The sequence below is a fragment of the Canis lupus genome, chromosome 3 (genome assembly GCF_048164855.1).
Source record: "Canis lupus baileyi chromosome 3, mCanLup2.hap1, whole genome shotgun sequence".
In the NCBI taxonomy this organism is placed as follows: Eukaryota; Metazoa; Chordata; class Mammalia; order Carnivora; family Canidae; genus Canis; species Canis lupus.
In genome coordinates, this window is record NC_132840.1 from 23,593,093 (window position 1) to 23,613,013 (window position 19,921).

General features: G+C 55.2%; 1 protein-coding gene across 2 annotated transcripts; it reads right to left on the bottom strand.

Moving 5' to 3' along the window:
* Nucleotides 1-957: 957 nt before the first annotated feature.
* Nucleotides 958-19,594, bottom strand: LOC140630034 (uncharacterized). Of its 2 annotated transcripts, XM_072819537.1 has the most exons (4): nt 17,437-19,594; nt 16,948-17,039; nt 10,878-16,416; nt 958-2,774 (listed from the first exon to the last, which is right to left on the bottom strand). In XM_072819537.1, the coding sequence occupies exon 1, from the start codon at nt 18,440-18,442 to the stop codon at nt 17,495-17,497; it is 948 nt and encodes a 315-aa protein (XP_072675638.1). In that variant the 5' UTR covers nt 18,443-19,594; the 3' UTR covers nt 958-2,774; nt 10,878-16,416; nt 16,948-17,039; nt 17,437-17,494. The 2 variants fall into 2 exon arrangements, with proteins under 2 accessions (XP_072675638.1, XP_072675637.1); XM_072819536.1 differs by lacking the exon at nt 958-2,774 and having other exon boundaries at nt 4,876-16,416.
* Between the last annotated feature and the right edge of the window lie 327 nt (nt 19,595-19,921).

The following is a 19,921-nucleotide window of genomic DNA, read 5'->3' on the forward strand; positions in this document are numbered from 1 at the left end:
TTTAAAAAGTATCTTATGGTGCTGGGATCCTCCCCTCCCCCATTTTGTGTCATTTCCTCAAACATTTTTAGTTTATTCTGAAACAAGCATGTTACAATTTTGATATTTCCTTTTTTTAGCACATCCTTCTGAAATTCTTTCTTCTCTGTAAGGAATGTCATTCCACTGCATATTCTCATTTTTCTTGTGGTAACTTTGTATGGGACTTGCCCTTGATGCATTTCTGTTGCTTTGTGTGAATTTAAGGCTCCTGAGGCTCTTGAAGAAGACCTGTTTCAGCTTTCCCCATCTCCCAGATGGACCTCTCTTTTGCTCCTCTAAGGCTGGACCTGAACCCATCTGTTTTTCTCCACTTCTCTCCCTCGCTGGTCTCTTATCCCTGTCCCCTCGGCTCTCATTCCACTTCTAGCAGTTTCCTCTCTGTGTGGAACTCTGTTCTGAAAGGAGTCCCTGGCTACCAGGGGCTGGACCACTCCATCCCCAGAAGGCATGACCAGGTCACCCTGCACTCGCTCCTGCTGTGGCAATTCTGCTGTCTTCGCTGGCTGCTATCAGACTGGCCAGCCACCACACTGTCCGGGGCACACCTGTAGGTGCTCATGCTCCCAGACACTCAGGCATGTCACTGCCCTCTGCCCTCCCTATGCAAACCCAATACCCCACAGTCTGTGCCTGGCAGGGGCTCAACCCCATCCACTGGTGCTCTGGCCTGTGTGCAGACAGCTTAGCTCCTAGTTTTGTTGTAGATGTTGTCCGTGAATACTTCTTATTTTAAACATTCATTTAGGGCAGCCCCAGTGGCTCAGTGGTTTAGTGCTGCCTTCAGCCTGGGATGTGATCCTGGAGACCCAGGATTGAGTCCCATGTTGGGCTCCCTGCATGGAGCCTGCTTCTCCCTCTGCCTGTGTCTCTGCCTCTCTCTCTTTCTGTGTCTTTCATGAGTAAATAAATAAAATCTTTAAAAAAATAAAATAGGCATTTATTTATCAATTCATTTAAAATAGCAATAATAACCCAATTACATTGTTAACACAAACCACATATTTTTAATGAAGATATATCTTTTTAATAAAAAGTAACAGCATTTAGATGAAAAGGTGAGTATGATTTTATGTTTCTGCAAATGTCTTAATGTCTGGCTTTGTAGACAACTGATAGAATTCTTATATATGCTATCTGCATTTAATCTTTTGGGTGATAGCATGTCTCTGGCCTCTGGAAAAGTCCACTGTACACTCATGAGAGTCCCTGGAATTTTTACTCCTCTTTTTAGCTGCACTATCTAGGTGGGACTTTTTAGTTGTACTATTTTATGTGGCACTTTGAAATATCCAAAAACTGTGTTGCCACTGCCGTCTCCCTAAAATCCTTCAGAGGCTTTTTGATGGGGAATGGAAGTAAGAAATAGGTAAAGCCATAGCATCCTCTCTCACCACATATATTTAACATGGCAAAGGTAGGCTAACTGGTGCAAAAAAGGAGAAAAGAAATAAAAGCATAAGGTTTGAGAAAGGGGAATCTAAATTGTCATTATTCACACATAGTGTAAACAATTCCAAAGGAATTTACAAATAATCTATTCAAATTAAAAGGTAAGCTTAGCTAGGTTGCTGGATATAAGATCAACATACAAAAACTGGTTGTTATTTTATATATACTGGCAACAGATACATCTATAATAAAAATCTTTAGAAGTTACTGTTTGTAAGAGCATCAAAAACCAACAGATACCTAGGAATAGACAGAGCAAATCCTCTACACTGAAGACTCACTACTAGAAAGGCTTCAATCTTCCCAAAATGACCCATAGATTCAATACCACTTCATTAAAATCCTGAGGGCTTTCTGTGTACCGTGCATGTACATACTCACAAAATGACAAGCTGATCCTAAAATGTAAGTGCAAATGCAAAGGACTGAGAAGGACAAAGCAAAATGCAAAGCCAAACTAGCTCTTCTTTGTCATTTTCACTTGAGTAAATGAAGGACTAATGAATCTCTGGACCACAGAGCAACATCCGGAGCTCCTGGTGTTCTTTGCTCAGGGGAGGTACTGTTGAAATGGCCCACAAGCCTGCATTTGGCAGGTTCCCTTCTCTCTGAACCAAGAGTCAGGCACTGCCTGAAATCTTTGACAAACTTGAAAAATGACAGGAAGAACAAAAGGCCAGGACGAACATCAGGTTGGTGAAGAAGCAGCTCCCCAGACTTGTTGGATCGTGTTAGGGAAGCCATTAATCTGTTGGAGTAAGAGCTGAGCAATTCTTGGGTCCTTCCAGCTCTTTCATTCCTTGGGAGTTAACACACAGGATCCTGCAGGTTTCAACAAACAAATCCATAAGAGGTGGACGCAATATGCCCTTAGCATCCGGGGCCAGGTCCCGGGGATGGGGCAAGGGAGTACTGCTCTTTGCACACGAGGCTCAAGCAACTATGCTGGGTTCCTCCATCCATGAGATGGTCAGCAATTGGTTTGAGTGTATGTTGTGTGGCCTGATACTAAGGCAGGCTTAGCAAGGATGCAGAAACTCACTGGACAAAATGTGACTTAGCATGGCTGCTGTGAATGGCGTTGTGGGTTAGGAAGCTTCTGATGGCAAGCCCCCAAAGCAGACCCCAACCCATGGCTGCAGCTGCAGAGGCCCTCTGTGACGCTGTGGACACTTTGGACCCTTTTCGGTGGAAAGAGGGCCAATGATCCCTCCTTGGGTGTTTGCTTTTGGTCTCTTTGCTTTGCTCTTTGGGGGTCTCCAAGGCCTCTGGAGGGCTCCTTCCTGGGGAGCAAATGGAAACAAACTCACATTAGGTTTACCATTTGTATTAACCCAGAGAAGACTCTTGCTTCATTGGCCTTCTTTCTGCTTGGCTAGTGGACACATCTTTCTAGCCCTGGGCAAAATCATGCAATGCTCTAATTCTCCAGAGATAATTGTAGATCTCTCTGTAATTAACAAACATGCCAGAACTGAGTGAAGGACCCTGCCATGTGGGGCAGGGACGGTGGATATGCTGAGGCTCGGCTCAGCTTCTGCCTCCCGGGCTTGGCTGCTGTTTGTCTTGAGCATCATCACCTTCCTGGCTCCCCGAGGCTCTCCTGCCCAGAAGGAACAAGCCATCCCCTGCTGCCAAGATGCAGGGCATCATTTATCTTGTGGTTGCAAAGTTCAGCCAAGCAGAGGCATCCTGCCAATGAAGAGTATTCTGTGCTACCGATAGCCAAGGCCAAACTGGGATTTGGAAGTGGTGGGTCGCAGAAGCAAGACTCTCAGATCACGAGTGGAGAAGACTCAGCAGAGGAGCACAGTTCCCCGACCCACTGTGTCACTTCATTACACTCGGAGGGAACTTCATCTGCTTCAGTGCCACAATGAGCACCCAGAGCTCAGAGACTTGGGCGTCTCTGCAGTACACTGTGCCCTCTGTTTCCCCTAGCCAAGGCCAAGAGCGCTTTGTGTGTCTGAATAACTGGCCGGGACTGGACAACAAACCCGTGCCAAGAAACAGACGACAGGGCTGGCTTTAACTCATTTGCCTCTGCTGGAATGCCTCTTTCATTTTACAAATATTTGTCGAGGGCCTGCCATGTGCTGGGCCTGCTCTAGGCTCACCGGACCCTCTGCTGGGGAATCAGATTCTAGAGGCAACATAGTGAACAGGAAACAAGTGAACAGGATCACAGATGGGTTTGGATAAAGATACGTAAATTAAACAGGATGACATGGTGCGGAGGAGTGGGTTCCCTCGGGTGAGGGCAGGAAGACTCTTGAGGAGGGGGCCTGGTGACAGAGTGACGGGGTGTTTGGGAGCTGCTATGGTGTTGGTGGAGGGTGGGTGGAGAGGTAGGGCCCCCTTCTCCAGGGCTGCCAGCGTGGAGAGGGGGTTTGGATTTTGTTGTAAGCACCACGGGAGCTGCTGGTGGGTAGTAAACAGGGCAGTGACATGAAGGGACCCACCGTTTGGAACAGGAGCACCATAGCCACTGGTCAGCATGATGAGGGCAGCAGGGTAACCACGTGCTGATCCCCAGAAGGACTCTGTGGGTATGTGACCTTGTGTGGGGGCACAGGGGACTTGCAGATGGCAGTAAGGGAGGATCCTGAGGTGGGAGACCATCCTGGGCTGTCACACTAGGCCTAGTGTCCTCACTAGGGGTCTTACAGCAGAGGTAGGAGTGGAGTCAGAGGGAGCTGGGAAGGCCCCTGGCAGCTGGCTCTGGACATGGATGGGGAGGATAGAGGATCTGGCTCTGCTGACACCTTGATTTCAGTTAGCCCCGGAGAGACCCAGTCTGTTCGTCTGACATCCAGAACGATGAGAGAATAAATGTGTATGTTTTAAGACACTAAATTTGTGGTAATTACAACAAAAGGAAATGAATACAGAAGCAAGAGGCCATTGGAGTGGCCCAGGTGAGAAAGGTGAGTGCCCAGGTACCCAGGTGTGCTGACATGTCCGCTCTGCAGCACACAGAGACGGAAGGTCACCAACGGCCACCAGGGCAGGTAGGTGATGTGACCAGCTGGTACGGGAGGGGATCGGGGTCTCTGCATCGGTAGCTCTTGGCCTCCTGCGCTGGCGGGGGTGTTCTGGACTGGAGTCCGTGACAGGTGGGACAGGAGGCTGAGGGAGAGGAGGGAGGCCCAGGCAGATGGCTAAGGCCCAGGAGGCCTGTGATGTGCTCTCCTCTGCCTTTACCTGTCTTTACCCTGTCTGCCCTCCATTGGCCCATATGCACTTCTGTCCATGTATATAAACACTCAGAAAAAAGGTGATTCCAGTTCTTTTGGTCAAAGAGTCAGACAGAGACTTTCCTAGTAGCCTGATTTTGTGACAAATCAAGACAGAAACAAACGGTAAAGAAAATATAGAACAAAGTGGGTGAATAGCTTCAATGTATTAGAAATAGGAACCAACAGGGTGTGCAAGTGTCCTGAGGCCACCGTAACAAATGGCCACAAAGTGGGGGGGGGGGGGGTTGAAACACATCTGGAGGCCAAAAGTCCAAAATCTAGATGTTGGTAGGGCTGTGCCTCTTCCCCCGAAGGCTCTGGGGGGATCCTTTCTCAACTCTGTGGCAGCCAATGATTCCTGATGTTCCTTGGCCTGTGGCAGCTTCATGCCAGGCTCTGCTTGTCTTCACATGGACTTCTCTCTGTGTCTTCATGTGTCTTCATACAAAGACACCAGTGGTTGGACTTAGGGCCACCTTTATCTAGTATGAGTTCAAAGGCATCCCTGCAAAAGATATGTCCCAGTCCTAACCCCTGTACCCTGTGGATGTGACCTTATTTGGAAATATGGTCTTTGCAGATGGGATCGGTTTACGAAATCAATGCAGAATCTCCTTGAAAGAGACAGAAGAGGGAGATCTGGATCATAGGGACACAGGGAGGAGCAACGTGAGAATAGAGGCAGAGAGTGGAGGCATGTGGCCACAAGCCCAGAGATCCCTGGAGCCACCAGAACCTAGTTGAGGCAAGATGTGCATGATGGAGTTTATGTATCAACTTGACTGAGTCATAGGGTGCCCTGATATTTGGTAAAACGTTATTCTGAGTGGTTCTGTGAGATTGTTTTAGATGAGATTAAAGTTTACATCAATAGGCTGAGTAGGGACGCCTGGGTGGCTCAGCGTTTGAGCACCTGCCTTCAGCTCAGGCTGTGATTCTGGAGTCCCGGATTGGGCTCCCTGCATGGAGCCTGCTCCTCCCTCTGCCTATGTCCCTGTCCTGCTTCTCTTCTCTGTGTCTCTCATGAATAAATAAATAAAGTCTTAAAAAAAAATAAAATAGGCCGAGGAAAGCAAATTGTCCTCTGTAACTATGGTGGGCCTCATCCAATCAGTCGAAGGCCTGCAGAGAACAAAGGTCAACCTTCCTCTGAACAAGAGAGATTTTGTCCTGCTTGGTGGCCTCTGAGCTGGGACAGCACTTTGTTCTTCCTTTGAACTCAGGATGACACATGGGTTCTTCCCAGTCTCCAGCTGCCTGCTCCCCTGTGCTCTTGGCACTTGTCAGCCTCCACAACCCCACGAGCTGTTTCTTTACGATAGATCTCCTCCATATATGCACGTGTCCTACCACTTCTGTTTCTCCCAAGAAGCCTGCCTCATACAGAAGGATGCAGCCTGCGGCGCAGGGGGGGGGAGCATGGCCCGGCCCACACCTCGACTTCAGCCTCTGGCCTCTGGCCTCCACGTTTATGTCGTACGAAGGCCCCCAAGACACTCTCAAAAAACCAAACCAAACTTGAAGGAGAGGCCACACCCAGCCCTCTAGAGACCTCATTTCCAGAACCTCACTCTTCCTTTGAAACACAGACTTACCCACACACCCTGGCGCCCCTCAGCGTGGAGGAGTCTCAGCCCACGGCTGGCCCTGCCCTGCAGAAGGCTACCTTCTCTGGGCTTGTCTCACCCCGAGCTGCAGGGGAGATGCTGGGAGGGACATAGTAGATCTACCTCTGAGGGGAGAAGACTGACCATCTCTAGACATTCTCTATACCATTCACAGATCTAACAGCCTCAGCTGCCTCCAGGAGGTTCTCGCCACCACTCACACCCAAAGGGAGGGGAGGCTCTGGGCCTGTCTCTCTGTCTTTCAAATGAGAGCACTGAGCAAGGAGCACCCCCTTCCCCCCAGGAATCCCCTGGCTGCAGTAGGCACCCCCGATGGTGAGCGATGCCCGGCCAGGAAGATGGCGGCCGCATGCTCGGGCTACCTGCTCCAGGTGGGCCTGGAATAGAGAGCAGGAGAAGCAGGAGGACGCCTGGGGGTTTCCACAGGTATGACTCAGGAGGTCACACCTTAGCGGGTTGTCAGGGCATGGATCCCCCTCTCCTGGGGTTGGCAGGGCTCCGTGGGCAAGTCCCCAGGGCCAACGACGGATGAGAGCTACCCTAGCTAAGGAGCCAGGGCCCCACACCCCCACCCTCCGGGTGGCCTGGGATCCCCTCCAGGACACCCAGATACCTAACAAGACGGAAGTCTACATTCTCCTGACTGTTCCCTCTCAGTCTGAGAACGTTCCAGCAAACTCAACACAATTGCCAGAAGCCCGACCACAGAGAGACCGGCAGGCTGTGGGGCTCCCCACGCCAGTCCACAGAGAGGCTGCATGGAGAGAGATGCCTGACCAGCTCTTGGAGCACTGGCCGTCCCAGCCCAGGGCCAGACGTGGAGACCAAGAGGCTGTGACATGACCCTAGACCTCTGTCCTCTGCTCCTGGCTGTACGCGAGACCCTGCAAGAGCCACATGATTGAGCCCAACTGCCCAGAGCCATAGGCCTCATAATGAATTGTCTTGAGCCCCTAACTCTTGGGCTGATTTGTTACATGGCAATTGCTGGAGCAGGTGGCTTGGCAAGAAGGGAAAAAGTCTTCCCGTCAGGGAGGGTGGGGCACATGGTTAGAAAGTACTTCCTTGGAGGGGCACAGTGGATGCCTTGACTATTGAATGGAATTCTGTGCAAAGAAGCAGATGCCCGGTCTTTGAGCTGGAGCAGGCCCGGGTGAGGGTACATGGGGTGCACATGGAGCAATGCATGTGCCATGTGCCTTTGTGCAGTAAACAAACTGTGCAACTCTATGTGACAACCCTGTGTGGAAGCCTCGCTACCAACAGAAGGAGGTTGGAAGAGTCTGTTTCAGAGGGATGCTCCGTCACTGTTCCTCATCACGTCTCCCTTGCTGTTCATCGCTCAGTCACAGCGGGCCTCTTCCTTGTGCCAGCCTATTTGGGCTGCTGGGGAGCTCGGCCAAGTGGGAACCTGGAGGAGTGCTCTGACAGAAGCAGCCCCAGGTGCCAGGAGCGCACAGAGGAGGTGCCAGCAGAGGTGCCAGCAAGGCTCTGCAGCTCTAGGATTGGGTCTTGACCCCACCTTCCGGGCACAGTCTGTACTTGCTGCTTGTCCAGCCCTGAGCAGCCTGACAAGAGCTCTTTTGAAGTGGGTTGCTGGGGATGATCACAGGGTCCCTGATCCGGAACGGAGCACCCACCCCCGCCCCTCTAATCCTTGGCTGCCTCTGCTGGAAGCGGATGTGCCTCTCCTACCTCTTCCCCACTGACCCCAGCCTGCCTGGAGCCACCTGGCAGTGTAATCCAGCTTGCTCTGCCCAGGCCTGAAAGGACCAGTGCTGCTGCCGCCGCTGCTGCCGCCGCTGCCCAGGGCCCCTCCAGGCCCTCCCTCTGCTGCGCCCTGCTGTCCTGGGCTCTGAGACTGCCCTGGATGGGCAGCTGCCCTCTCTCTTGCCCCCTGGCTCCTAGCAGGATTTGGCCGACAGGGACGTTGCCCAGAGGCCTGTGTTGGAGAGACAGTGAGGCCTGGGAAAGACGCTCCCGGTCCCTTTCTGCAGGGTGGGGGCTACGTGCCCCCAGAGAGCAGCCACAGGAATCTCAGGGTGCCCCTGACCTGGGTGGTCCCAGCAGCGAATCTTGCTAGCCCCGCAGCCCTCATCTTGGTGACTAGTTCCTGGGACGCTGCTGGCATGGAGTGAATGGGAAAACCACTGGTTAGAAGGCCTCCGTCCTCCCTCTGACTCAGAAAAACCTTGAAAGAAGGGGCCTCAAGAAGGCACTGCCCCAAAGACAGTCATACACTTGACCCCATGTCTTTGGGGTCCAACGGGGGCAGGGGCAGCACATGCTGCAGGAGGGGGAAACCTGCCTCTCACCTTCCCTCACCAGATTCCCGTGTTTTGGGGTGACACATCTAGGCCCTGCGCGGCTGTATGGCTTCTGACGCACCCCCACCCCCCGACCATGCACTGAGGGCCTCAGGCAAGTGACCAGGCCTCTCAACACTCCCGGGTTCTCCCGTGTAATAGGAAGAGACCACCAACGTAATGTCCCCAGGCTGTGACAAACACTCCTTGATCACAGTGCTCCTCTGGGCACTGTGTCAACGAGGCCTCATCCCCGGGCTTGTCCTCGAGAGTGCGGCGTTAGCGCAAACCCTGCTAAGTCCGTTTAGCCAGAACCCCCCTATTGACTATCTGGTCGCCTCCGATTGGCAGCCCCTGGCCGCAGTGCCCATGGCCGTACATCCCTGCTTGTCCGCACCATGTTGGGAACGAACATCCGTCTCCCATCCTGCAGACCCCCCTGCGCTGGCCCCTCTGCCATGAACGGAGTCAGCCTCGCCCCCATGACAAGTGTGATGCTCCTGCAGCCTTGATGCCCAGCGGCCCCTGCATGGAGCCTGCTGTGGGACGGCCCCCGTTTCCTCGGTGGAGACCCCTGCTCTGGATCCCCTGGCTGTAGGGCCTCTCAGCTGACCCCTGAAGGACCCACGTGAACCTGCAGTTATGGGATGCTATCTTCACATCGGACCAGTGGGATGGGGCCTCCTTGCTCCTGCGGACGTTGGCAGGAATCCTTCCCCGGAGCCCAAGCCTGCAGAGGGTAACAGAAGGTGGCAGGGCTGGCCAGCCTCCAGAGAGGCCAGGGACAAGAAGGCTAAGGGACACGGAGATGTGGGTGTGGCAGGCGGATGTCAGAGCTGGGGACTGGAGGGACAGGACGTTCCTGCTGAGCAGAGGTGGGAGGGACCGGTCCTGGGGACTCGCTGGGCTCATTCCCCGGGGGGCTGGCACACTCTCAGGGGCCATTGTGCCTCCCACGGACACTTGGTGATGTTTGGTGACATTCTGTCAACACGGGGAGTAGGGGGGCTAGTGCCATGGCACCTGTGGGTGGGCCAGCCAGAGAAGCCGCTCGACATCCTGTGAGGCAAAGGACAGCCCCACCCCGAGGACGAGCAGCCACAAATGTCATTTGTGTGGTGGGCGTGAAACCCTGCGGTGGAGGGCACAGCTGCTGCTCCCTCCCCCTCCTGGTGGTGGTGACAACGAGGACAGCGCCCTCGTGGCAGGGACCTCAGAGCCTCCCGGGAGTTCACGGGCAGGATTCCCTTTGCTCAGTCCTGCTGAAGACTGGAGATGCCGTTTCTGTCCCTCCTGCGGCCGCCATCCCTCCTGGCAGGCTCCACCTGGGGAGATGCTGGCTGCGTGGGCACGTTTTCCTTCCGCCTGTGCCCACGGCATGGGTCTCATTTCTGCTCTGTTCCCCCTCGGCAGAGCCCCGGCAAGTCCCCTCTGACGCCAACTGCTGGCCACACGCAGGCAGCTGCTGCCTCCCGCCACTGAGCACGGAGCCCCGGAGCCCCGGAGCCCCGCGATCTGCGCTCATGCTCCCCGCTGCCCGCCGGAACCGGCAATCCTGGGGCCTCTTGCATCAGCCATTCTTTTGCATGAGGGGAGGGGTGAGGACAAAGAGGCCGTTGAAGCCTCCACCTGGCTCCCGGGTTCACCGAGGCATTGAAACCAACGTGCCCCCGGGGGTTTCTTTCCCAACAGAACACGCTGCGCCTTTCTGTACAGGCCGGCACTTGTGTAACTGGAGATGGCAGTTGTGGTCGGGCCAGATGCTCCTTGCAGTTGCTGTGACACACGCCTGCCCTCACCTGGGTCTGTGAGTCACGACTCCTGTGAGGAAGGGGAGGGAGGGCAGCGAGGCTCCCCCCCAACCCCCCGCCCAGCCAGCCAGCTGACCCTGGCTGGGCCCCCATGTGGCATCCGGGCTTAGTTCTCAAGCAAGGGATGCCTGGCAGGGTCTGGAGCTGTTCTGGGGGCCGTGGCTCGGGGAGGGGTGCCACTGGCATCTAGTGGGTCCAGGCCAGGGATGCTGCTCCGTATCCTTCAATGCACAGAGGACTCCCCAACACACACATCCACAGAGAACGATCAGGCCCCAAAACAGCCCCCAGTAAGCAAGCGGCTTGGAGACAAAAGGAGCTGCAGTCTGTGGCTTATGTTTGCCTTTGGCACAGGAGGTAAGCAGTGACACACCTGCTGTTGAGCTGTGATCCTGGACCCACCTGGCAAACTGTCCTGAGTGAAAGTGGCTAATCCGTGTTGCTTCCTGCCTGTCTCTCTCTGGCAGACTCCGCACTGCTCGCTTCAGAAGGGCCCCGGGGCGCCAACAGAGGCTTAGACCCAGGCCACGTGTTACATAACCCAGGGTTTCTGCAACCTGCTGGCCTTATATGGATTGCTGTTTTCTTGGGGCTGGTTCTTATATGGGCAGGAGTTGAAATCTCAGATGCCTCCGGGGACAGACCTGGAAAAGAATGAGTGGGACAGGCAGGTGGAGGCCAGAGTTCAGCACGCAGGCCCGCCGAGAGACCCGGCCACTGCTAGGTCATGCCAGCACCTCTGGTGTCCACAGACTGAGAGTCTTTAATTGCTAGATTTCTGAGGTTTTTTTTTAAAGAGAAGTCAGAAATTTGTTGTTGTTTTTTTTTAATGTGAACCTTTTCCATTTAAAAAAAAAATTATTCATGAGAGACACAGAGAGAGAGTCAGAGACACAGGCAGAGAGAGAAGCAGGCTCCCTGCAGGGAGCCTGATTCAGGACTTGATCCCGGGACTCCAGGATCACACCCTGAGCCAAACAGACCAAACAGATGCGCAACCGCTGAGCTACCCAGGCATTCCACTTTTCCCATGTTTAAATGTGAACGCAAATTGTTTGAAAATACCACGTGTGGGGGGAGAACAGAGTTGTTGGGGCCTCACCAGCCCCTCGTGTAGTCTGAGGCTTGTTGGGCAGGGCCCAGCTTCCAAGTCACCGTGACAGCACCCCATGTGCTCAGTCCGACAGATTATGACGTCATCTGTGCAAGGACGCACATGTGAGGGCCGAGAGGCAGAAGACAACACAGCATGGGAGGACGGACAGCCAGGACCCAGGAACGAGTCCCTGCTTGGGATCCTGACCCCAAACCAGCACCTCCCAGCTGGCTTCCCCACGGCACCCTTCTGGGAACCCCTTGTACCTGCCCAAACCTTGTCATACCAAAATTGTGCAGATTTGACCAGGAATCCGTTTTCTAAAAACTTTTTTTTTTTTTTAAGATTTATTTATCTGAGAGAGAGCAAGAATGAGCTGGAGGAGGGGCAGAGGAAGAAGCAGACTCCCTGCTAAGCAGAAAGTCCAATGTAGGGCTTGATCCCAGGACCCCGGGATCATGACCTGACCCATGATCTTAAAAAAGAAACTAGAGAACAAGGGGGCAGGGATGGCTTGTGTGAGGCTGAGCTCAGAACTTGGAGTGGCACAAAGCTGAGACTCTGAGCATTAGGTGTCCCGGTCCCTTTCCAGGACAAGAACAGAGGGGGTCCCCGGGACGTGGGGCTCGGCATGCATGGAGAAAAGCCTCCTGTCTCACTCTTGTCAGGACCCAGGGACGTGGGAGAGAGCCCTGGGACCAGGCAATCTTTGCCACAACCCATGCTCTCCTCTGAGCAGTGGCACGTCCCGAAGAACCAGAGGCTGAGGTCAGCACATCTCCAGCCGAAAGAGAGACGTGTCTGATATCATCCCCTTTCTACATACTCATGGACGCTGACAAAAGCCACTGGTATCAATGAAGTGACCAGCCATCTGCTGTCTCATGTGAATCACAGAAGCTCACTTAATCCTCCTGCCGGACGGAAGTATTATCCCCATTGGAAAAAGTCAGCCGTGTGGAAATGAGGAGCGGTCCAGGCCCTGCAAGATCAGGGGGTGGCCCCGTAATGCTGGTCCTGACAGGCTTGCAGGGCTCAAGCCCGACTTGGTGCTCACCCGTGAATGGTCCAGACCACCTTGGCCAGATATGCCAGGAGCTGGTTACAAATGTGACTTGTAGTCTCCTGTTGTGGGTGACACAGTGACAGCCCTCCCCCTCCCACACACATAATGTATGTCCACCAGGAAGCTCAGATGCAACCTCATTTGGAAATTGGGTCTTTGCCGATGGAATTAGTTGAGACAAGGTTTCTGGGTTAGGGTGGCCCTATATCCAATGACTGGGTTCATTATATTTAAGACACAAACACAGAGATTGGAGGGACATAGCCACCAGCTGAGGGCCACCTGGGGCCCCCAGGACTTGAGAGCAGCAGGAAGGACCCTCCCCCGGAGCCTTTGGAGGGAGCGTTGCCCTGTGACTCCTGGTTTGTGGACTCTGGCCCCAGAGCTGGGATAGGCCATATTTCTGTTGTTGTGCCCTCAGCCTGTGTCTTCTGCGGCAGCCCCAAGACCCTGACACAGCTCCCCCGTCCTCTGGCCTCATGGACACATGGTCTCAGGGAATGGCGTCATTCCCAGACCTCTAAGCTGAGGTGAGGCCAGCTCTAGACTCAGCCTGGGTGTCACATCCACGTGGGAGCAGCAGGTGCTGCCCCAGCCCCCAAGTGGCTGCAGCCTGAGACCCCAGGTCCCCACCAAGCAGTGACCTATCAACTGTAAGTTGATGGTGGTGACGGTGGTTCTCACCGTCTCTCCTCCTGGAGGCAGCTGGAGCTTGTCCAAGCTGGGCACTGACAAAGACTATGACGAGGTCTCTCAGGGTTGGGGAGCAGCCGAGGGCAGGCCCGTTCCAAGCACAGCATCTCCCAGGACACCTTGCTTGGAGCTGTTAGACCACAGGCGAGGCAGGGGGAGGCGCCCCCCGAGCAGCAGGGCTACCAGGGCCAGGGGGCAACTTAGTGAGGGCTGTTGTAGGAGGGTCTTAGGGACACTGCAGCAAAGCGCCGTAGATGGGGTAGCTCAGAACAGCAGAGACCTACGCTCTCTCAGTCTGGAGCCCAGAGTCCGAAATTCAGGGGTTGCAGGGCTGCGTTCCTCTACAGGCTCCAGGAGAGGGTCCTTCCTGTGTCTTCCAGCTCCTGGGGGCGCCAGGTGTCCCTTGACTGTGGCCACGTCCCTCCACCTCTGCCTCGTCCTCACATGGCGTCCCCTCTGGGTCTGTCAGCGCTCGCACTCTACTCCAGCATGACCTCTTTGTAACTTGATCACACCGGCAAAGACCCTAATTCTGAATAAGGCCCCATCCACAGGTATAGGGGTTAGGATGTAGCCAGATCTTTTGGGGGGTGGGGGGACACCATTCGGCCCCCAGCTGCTGTAGAGGTACCCAGCCACTCCAAGCTGCAGACAGGGCCGTGGGCTGTGGGCTGCGAACTGAACCCCTGAGGTTCTCTTCTGCCTGTGGGGCCTCCCACTGGTGACCCTGCATGGGAGCCACAGCAGAGCAGTGTGTGGGTTCAGCCAAGGGGATCCTAGCCAGGCAAACCGAGCCGTGGACCAGGGGCTGGGAGCCCAGCATCCACGAAGGGAAGGAGGCAACTATGCCCCCTCATGCCAGCCAGTGCCCATTGAACCACAATGAGCTGGATCTGTCCTTCTAGGCTGGTCCCGAAGAGGCTTGATACCAGAGGCTCCCAGTGAGGCTCAGCCACCTTCTCCGAGCCGGAGCCCTCATCTCTGACTGGCCTGACCAGGGCAAAGCGTCTGAGTTCCCTAATGGTCTGAGACAAGGCTGCTAGAGAAAGGATGTGATTCTTCAGGGGTGACAGGCACGGTCTGTCCCACACCGGGGACAAACCAGGACAGAGTACAGGGTGAGGTGGATAGGCTCCTGTCATGTGGGATCCCAAGGCTGGGAACCCAGCGGTGTGACCGCCCGGGATTTGCGCCAGGCCTGGGCTAAGAAACGTCAGGGCTTCTGTCTCTCACTGAGCTCTGCACCGGGGGCTTATTGCAGGGGAAATACACCTGACAAGATAACTTCGCTCCGGGGAAACAGCGGTGAGGCCCACTCTGTGGGGTTAGAAGTCCATTTAGGAAGACCTCGGTGCGCACCTGCCGTGTGGCCAACCCTGAGTGGAGGAGAGATGGCAGGTGAGTGCAGGGAGGTGTGCGGCGGAGCAGCCCCCACCTGCTGGAGCTCATGGGATGGGGAGCAGCTGGCCTGGAAACTGGGGAGGGGAAGGGCCTGGGTGCCGCCCAGGGCCTTGCTTCTGTGGGAGTTATTTCAAGAGCCACAGGAAGCTGCACATGTGACTGGATGTGCCTGGTCCTAAGAGTGGGGTGTGGCCCAGCCCTGCCAGCTGTGGGACCTGTGGGACCCGACACTCCAATGGTTTGAGGTAATCTGGATGGACCAGTCCCACCCTGCAGGCAGCCTGGGCCATGGTTTCTGTCTGGGTCTGCGGCTCGGTAATTAAGTCACCTAATTGATGTTGGTCTCGAAATGGAAGCTGCTGGAAATCACTTGGGCAGCAGCGTTAGCACAGCACAGCCCCACAGGACACCTCAAAGCTTCCACACATGTCACCTCTCGGGCAGGCCCATGTCACTCAATCCCCTCAGCAGCCCCAGGGCGCCACCCTCATGTTTGGGGCACAGAAGCCTCCAAGAACCCCTGCCCCGGCCTCCTCTTCCTTGCTGTCCTCTGTCCAGATTGGTTGCTCTGGGCTGGTGGGTGGGGGAGCGGAGAAAGAGGGCCCCCGATCCGCGTGCTTTATTCGCCACTCGCCCGTCAACTGTTGTTTGCAGGAAGGGTCGTTTGGCTCCAAAGTTTAAAGTCTCTGCTCTCGATGTCGTTCGTGGTCATGTTTCCTGAGATCCCAGCCTCACCTCTGTCCCCAACACACACACACACACACACACACACACACACACACACACCCGCCCCCGTCTGGTTCGAGCTCCTGGGTGGGCCCCATCTCCCATTGGTGGACATTTTACCAAATGCCAGGGATGTCTGCATGGACAAGATTGGAAGCATTCACTCTGGGAGAGAGGTCAAGGTCAGTGCTGACCAGCAGTTCCCTGGAGTCTGTGCTGGTTAAATGGTGCCACTGTCCCCAGGAAAAAGTTCCCATCCAGCCAGAACCTCAGAATGTGACCAATATTTGGAAAGAAGGATATTGCAGATGTAATTAAGGTATGGATCTCAGATGGGCCCTGAATCCAAGGACGGTGTCCTTCTAAGAGAAACCAGAAACACAAACACAGAAACACAGGACCGGCCACGTGAGGATGGAGGCCATAATCAGAGGGATGCGGCCATGAGCCACGAGGTGCAGAGCCAGCCCAGCTGCCGGTGACAGGAAGGGCCGCGCCGGAGCCTCCCGAGGGAGCATAGCAGCCTGTGGACACCTTGATGTCAGACCTCTGCCTCCAGAGCCCGAGCGAGGTCGTGTCTGTGGCTGAGCACGCTGTGTGTGCTGCTTCGTTACAGCAGGACACAAAGGCAGAGACCATTGGGGGCCTATGTGTTCTCCCCACTGTGAGCAAAGAAGCTTCTCCTGCGGTCTGTGTGAGCGACTGACCACGTAGGCCACCCCTGGATGCAGCTCCTGACAGAAGCGATCTTCCTTGGGGACAAGGTTTCGTCTGCCCAGAGCCCGTCCCTGGAGGGTCCGCTGCACACGAGGAAGCAGGCCGCCCTTTCTCAGCCTCCCTTTCCACGCAGAATCTGTTTATAATGGATTCATCGGGCGGGACTGTCCAGCAGGCCAACTTCACCCACAGTCGTGCTGAGTGGGAGGCCGGACATCCTGGAGCAAGATGAGTCCAAGGCCCTGTTCCAATCCAGAGAGTTATTTACAAGCGGGACGTACTGAACGTTCTCTCTGTCACATCAAACATTGCCTATCCTCACATCTTCTCCTAGGGAGTGTTTAAACTAAACACTTTGTAGTGGCTTCAATCCAGACTTTCAGTCTGGCCATCAGTGCCCAGTCTCCGTGTGCTAACAGTGCCCCATGTCCCCCTGCCCCATCTGGGGTGGGAAACACAGAGTCCCTGATGAAATCCCAGGCTTGAGCCATCTTGCTGTGGAAGGCACTGGTCAGAGTTTCCTGGAGCTGGAGATCTTGAACAGCACCCATCCTGCCAACCCTACCCCGCGTCGCTCAGACTTTTAACAGAAACTCCTGGCTGCGTCCAACATTTGCATCTGTTCTGTAATGGTCCCACCAAGTGCCATCTACCTCCTGGCTCTTAAAGCCCCTGGTGGCTCCACCCTTTCAGTCTACTGTGGGGTGATGTATCTTCATCCCTCAGAACCCCCCCAGGGGGCAGAGGGCAGGTCAGGCTTAGGTGCAGCTCACCTGTCCAGACTGCCCTTCTCTCTCAGATGCCAGGTAGGTAAGAGGTCGGCTGTATAAGAGCCCCCAGGACGCCGCGTCCCAATCCCCGGAAACTGTAGAACATGTTACAGAGGGAAAGGAATTTTATGTATGTGATTAAGTTTAGGACCTTGACAGGAGGAGATGGTCCTGGGGTATCCACGTGGGCTCAATGTCATCACAGTTCCTTCTAGAGATAGGAAGTCACAGAGGAGCCACCTGCCATGCCACCAACTTTGCATTTGGAAGAGGGGCTATAAGCCAAGAAATGTAGGTGGCTTCTAGACGCTGGAGAAGGCAAAGACGGGTCCTGCCCAGGGCTTCTAGAAGGAACCAGCTCTATGGACACCTGACCACCCCTGAGTCAGACTTCTGGCCTCCAGAACCACAAGTAGTGAATTTCTGTCTAAGCCACCAATTTGTGGTAATTTGTTTCAGCAGCCCTGGAAAAGTGACAATGTGAATACATACCTGTGGAATGAGCAGGTGCATATTTCCTTTGGGGTTGATTTTCTGCCGCCCTCTTCTGTCATGTAAATGTGTCATCGATGTGTTGTGCACGCTCTGTACGCAGCTCGTACCCTTGGAGTTCAAGGCTTGATGGGATCCACGAGGTTGCTGCCCTGGAACCAAAACCAGCACGTGACCTGCAAGCGGAAGCACCCTCAGGACCTCCCCTGTCCTGGCCCTCCTCAGGCAGGTCCTGGGGTGAAGAGTAGCCGCCCAAGCTCACGCCCACCTGGAACCACAGAATGGGACCGTATTTGGAAGCAGGGTCTTTGCAGATGTAATTAAGATACACTGAGGTCCTGCTGCAGTCGGGTCGGCCATGGATCCAAGGACGGGTGTCCTCATAGGGACAGGGAAGTTTGGACACAGACACAGAGGAGAGGCCTCGGGAAGACAGACTCCAGAGGGACACAGCCTCCAACCACAGGACTCTGGGAGCCCCCAGGAGCTGCGAGAGACAGGAAGGTCCCTCCCCTAGGGCCCCGGGGGAGCCCAGCCCTGCAGATGCCCCTGCCTCCAGGACAGCAAGGGGTAAATGTCTGATGCTGAAGGCCCTGCTTCTGCTGATCTGTCCCAGCGGCCCCAGGACCCTGACACAAAGCACCACTACTGCCTTCCACACAGATTCACTGATTCTGCCCCAAATTTCAGACTTTCTGGGAACAGGATGGTGCAGTAGGCAGCTCTCAGGGCAGACTCCTTCATGTGGCACTCCTTCACGTGGGCCCTGCTTAGCTACAGCCCATAGCTCCTTATCAATGTTTATTGTGGCGACATGTGACCATGATGTCTCCTTTCTGGGATTCACAGTCTTGAGGGCAGTTCCCGGTTTGGGTTGCTGGGCCCGGAATGACCGCAAACAGTCTCGCACATGCCCTGTGGTGCATGCGTACCCAGAAGTAGGGCTGCTGAGTCGCAGGTGAGAGCAAACACCACCTACACGTTTCAAAAGAAGGTTTGAACTCATTTACATGCCTTCATAAAGCAAGGTATGGAAATGAGGGACACGGCTGATACCGGACATTGCCCGTCCTCTTAGCCGAGAGCCAGGAGCATCCCACACAGAAAGTACACTGGGGGAGGGCAGGGGTCAGGAAGCATTGGTGGGGACCCAGGGGAGATCTATCTGAATGGGGTTTTTACCGCCCACAATGCCCTGAGAGACATGTTCAGAGCTGGACAGAAGTGGTCCAGATTGCCTCTTAGAAGAGGTAGTGATTTGCACTGTGCCCCTGCCTGCAGCTGAACAGAAGGAACATCAGGACGTCCGCAGAAGCAAGCCCCGTCATCTACAACGTTCCCAGTGATGGTCCCGAGCTCCTCAAAGTTCAGTGAGAGATGCAGATTTTTCTCTGGAGTCGAAGAAGGGAAGCAGGAACCAGCAGATGGCAACAAGGTGGGGGAGCTGGACACCGGCTCCCGTGTCCGAGGAGCCAGGACCTCGTGGAGCTCTTGCTGTGCCCCGGGGTGGTATCATGCACCCCATTTTCTCAGACTCCCTGGCCTTCCTCAGACTTCTCGTGTGCACATGGGATCGGTTTTCTAGTGAAGGCAGAGAGCAGGAACCAGTGCAAGGCAGATAGACCAACTCCTCTTCCTCCCGCGGTCCTGACCATGGCCCGTGTGGCCCCTCTCCCGTGGGTTCCCAGGAGGCAGGGTCTGATGCAGGGATGTGAGGTGAGGGCTGCTGGGGTGGCCTCGCTGGGCAGAGGGAGATGCTGAGCTGCACGTGATCATGACGGAAGCCTCAGCTGACCCCACAGGAGCCTGGGGCTGAGATAGTTGCAGGAATCTTCCCAAATTGGGGTGGAGGGGCTGCGGAACATGTCCAGCCACAGTGCATACGGCTGCCTGCAGAGAGGTGAGTGGACCTTCTGGCCAAGGGCAAGTCTGGGAGGGTCAGCAACCACTTGCAGAGGCGAGGGCCAGTCCCGACAGGACATCTGGGCCACGCCAGACAGCATCCGTTCCAGCAGCTTGAACCACTCCAGGCGACAGCACCATCACGTTGGGCAGCTCCCAGAGGTGGTGGGAGCTTTCATGGCCATGTTGATGGTACCTACCTCAGCGTCCTCGGTGTGACTGTCGTGCTCAGAGCCACACCGGGAGCCCTGGCTTCAGGACCCCTCAGCGTCCAGCAGGGAAGCCACAGGAGCTCAGCTGATCTCTGCTGTAAGGGGAGCCCAGAAGGAGGGGTGCTTCTGGCGACCGCCCTTCTGGGCCCTGCCCTGAGTGCAGGTGGTCCTCCTCATGCTGTGCTCCCCATGTCCGAGGAAGGGAGCCTTCCCCAGGAAGGCTGCACGTCCCTCTCGGGGCTCCCTGAACCATGTGCCCCTTGCTCATGAAGTGGGTGCTGGGAAGTGGTGTGTGCTTGCCCACAGGCCTCTCTGTCTCCTGGGGTGGGGAGTTCAGGGTCCTGGAAGGCAAGGCATTTCCTAGAGTGGAA

Bases quoted from the DNA above. Each gene is read 5' to 3' on its own strand.
- LOC140630034 (XM_072819537.1), bottom strand. From the start codon at position 18,442: ATGAGTTCAAACCTTCTTTTGAAACGTGTAGGTGGTGTTTGCTCTCAC.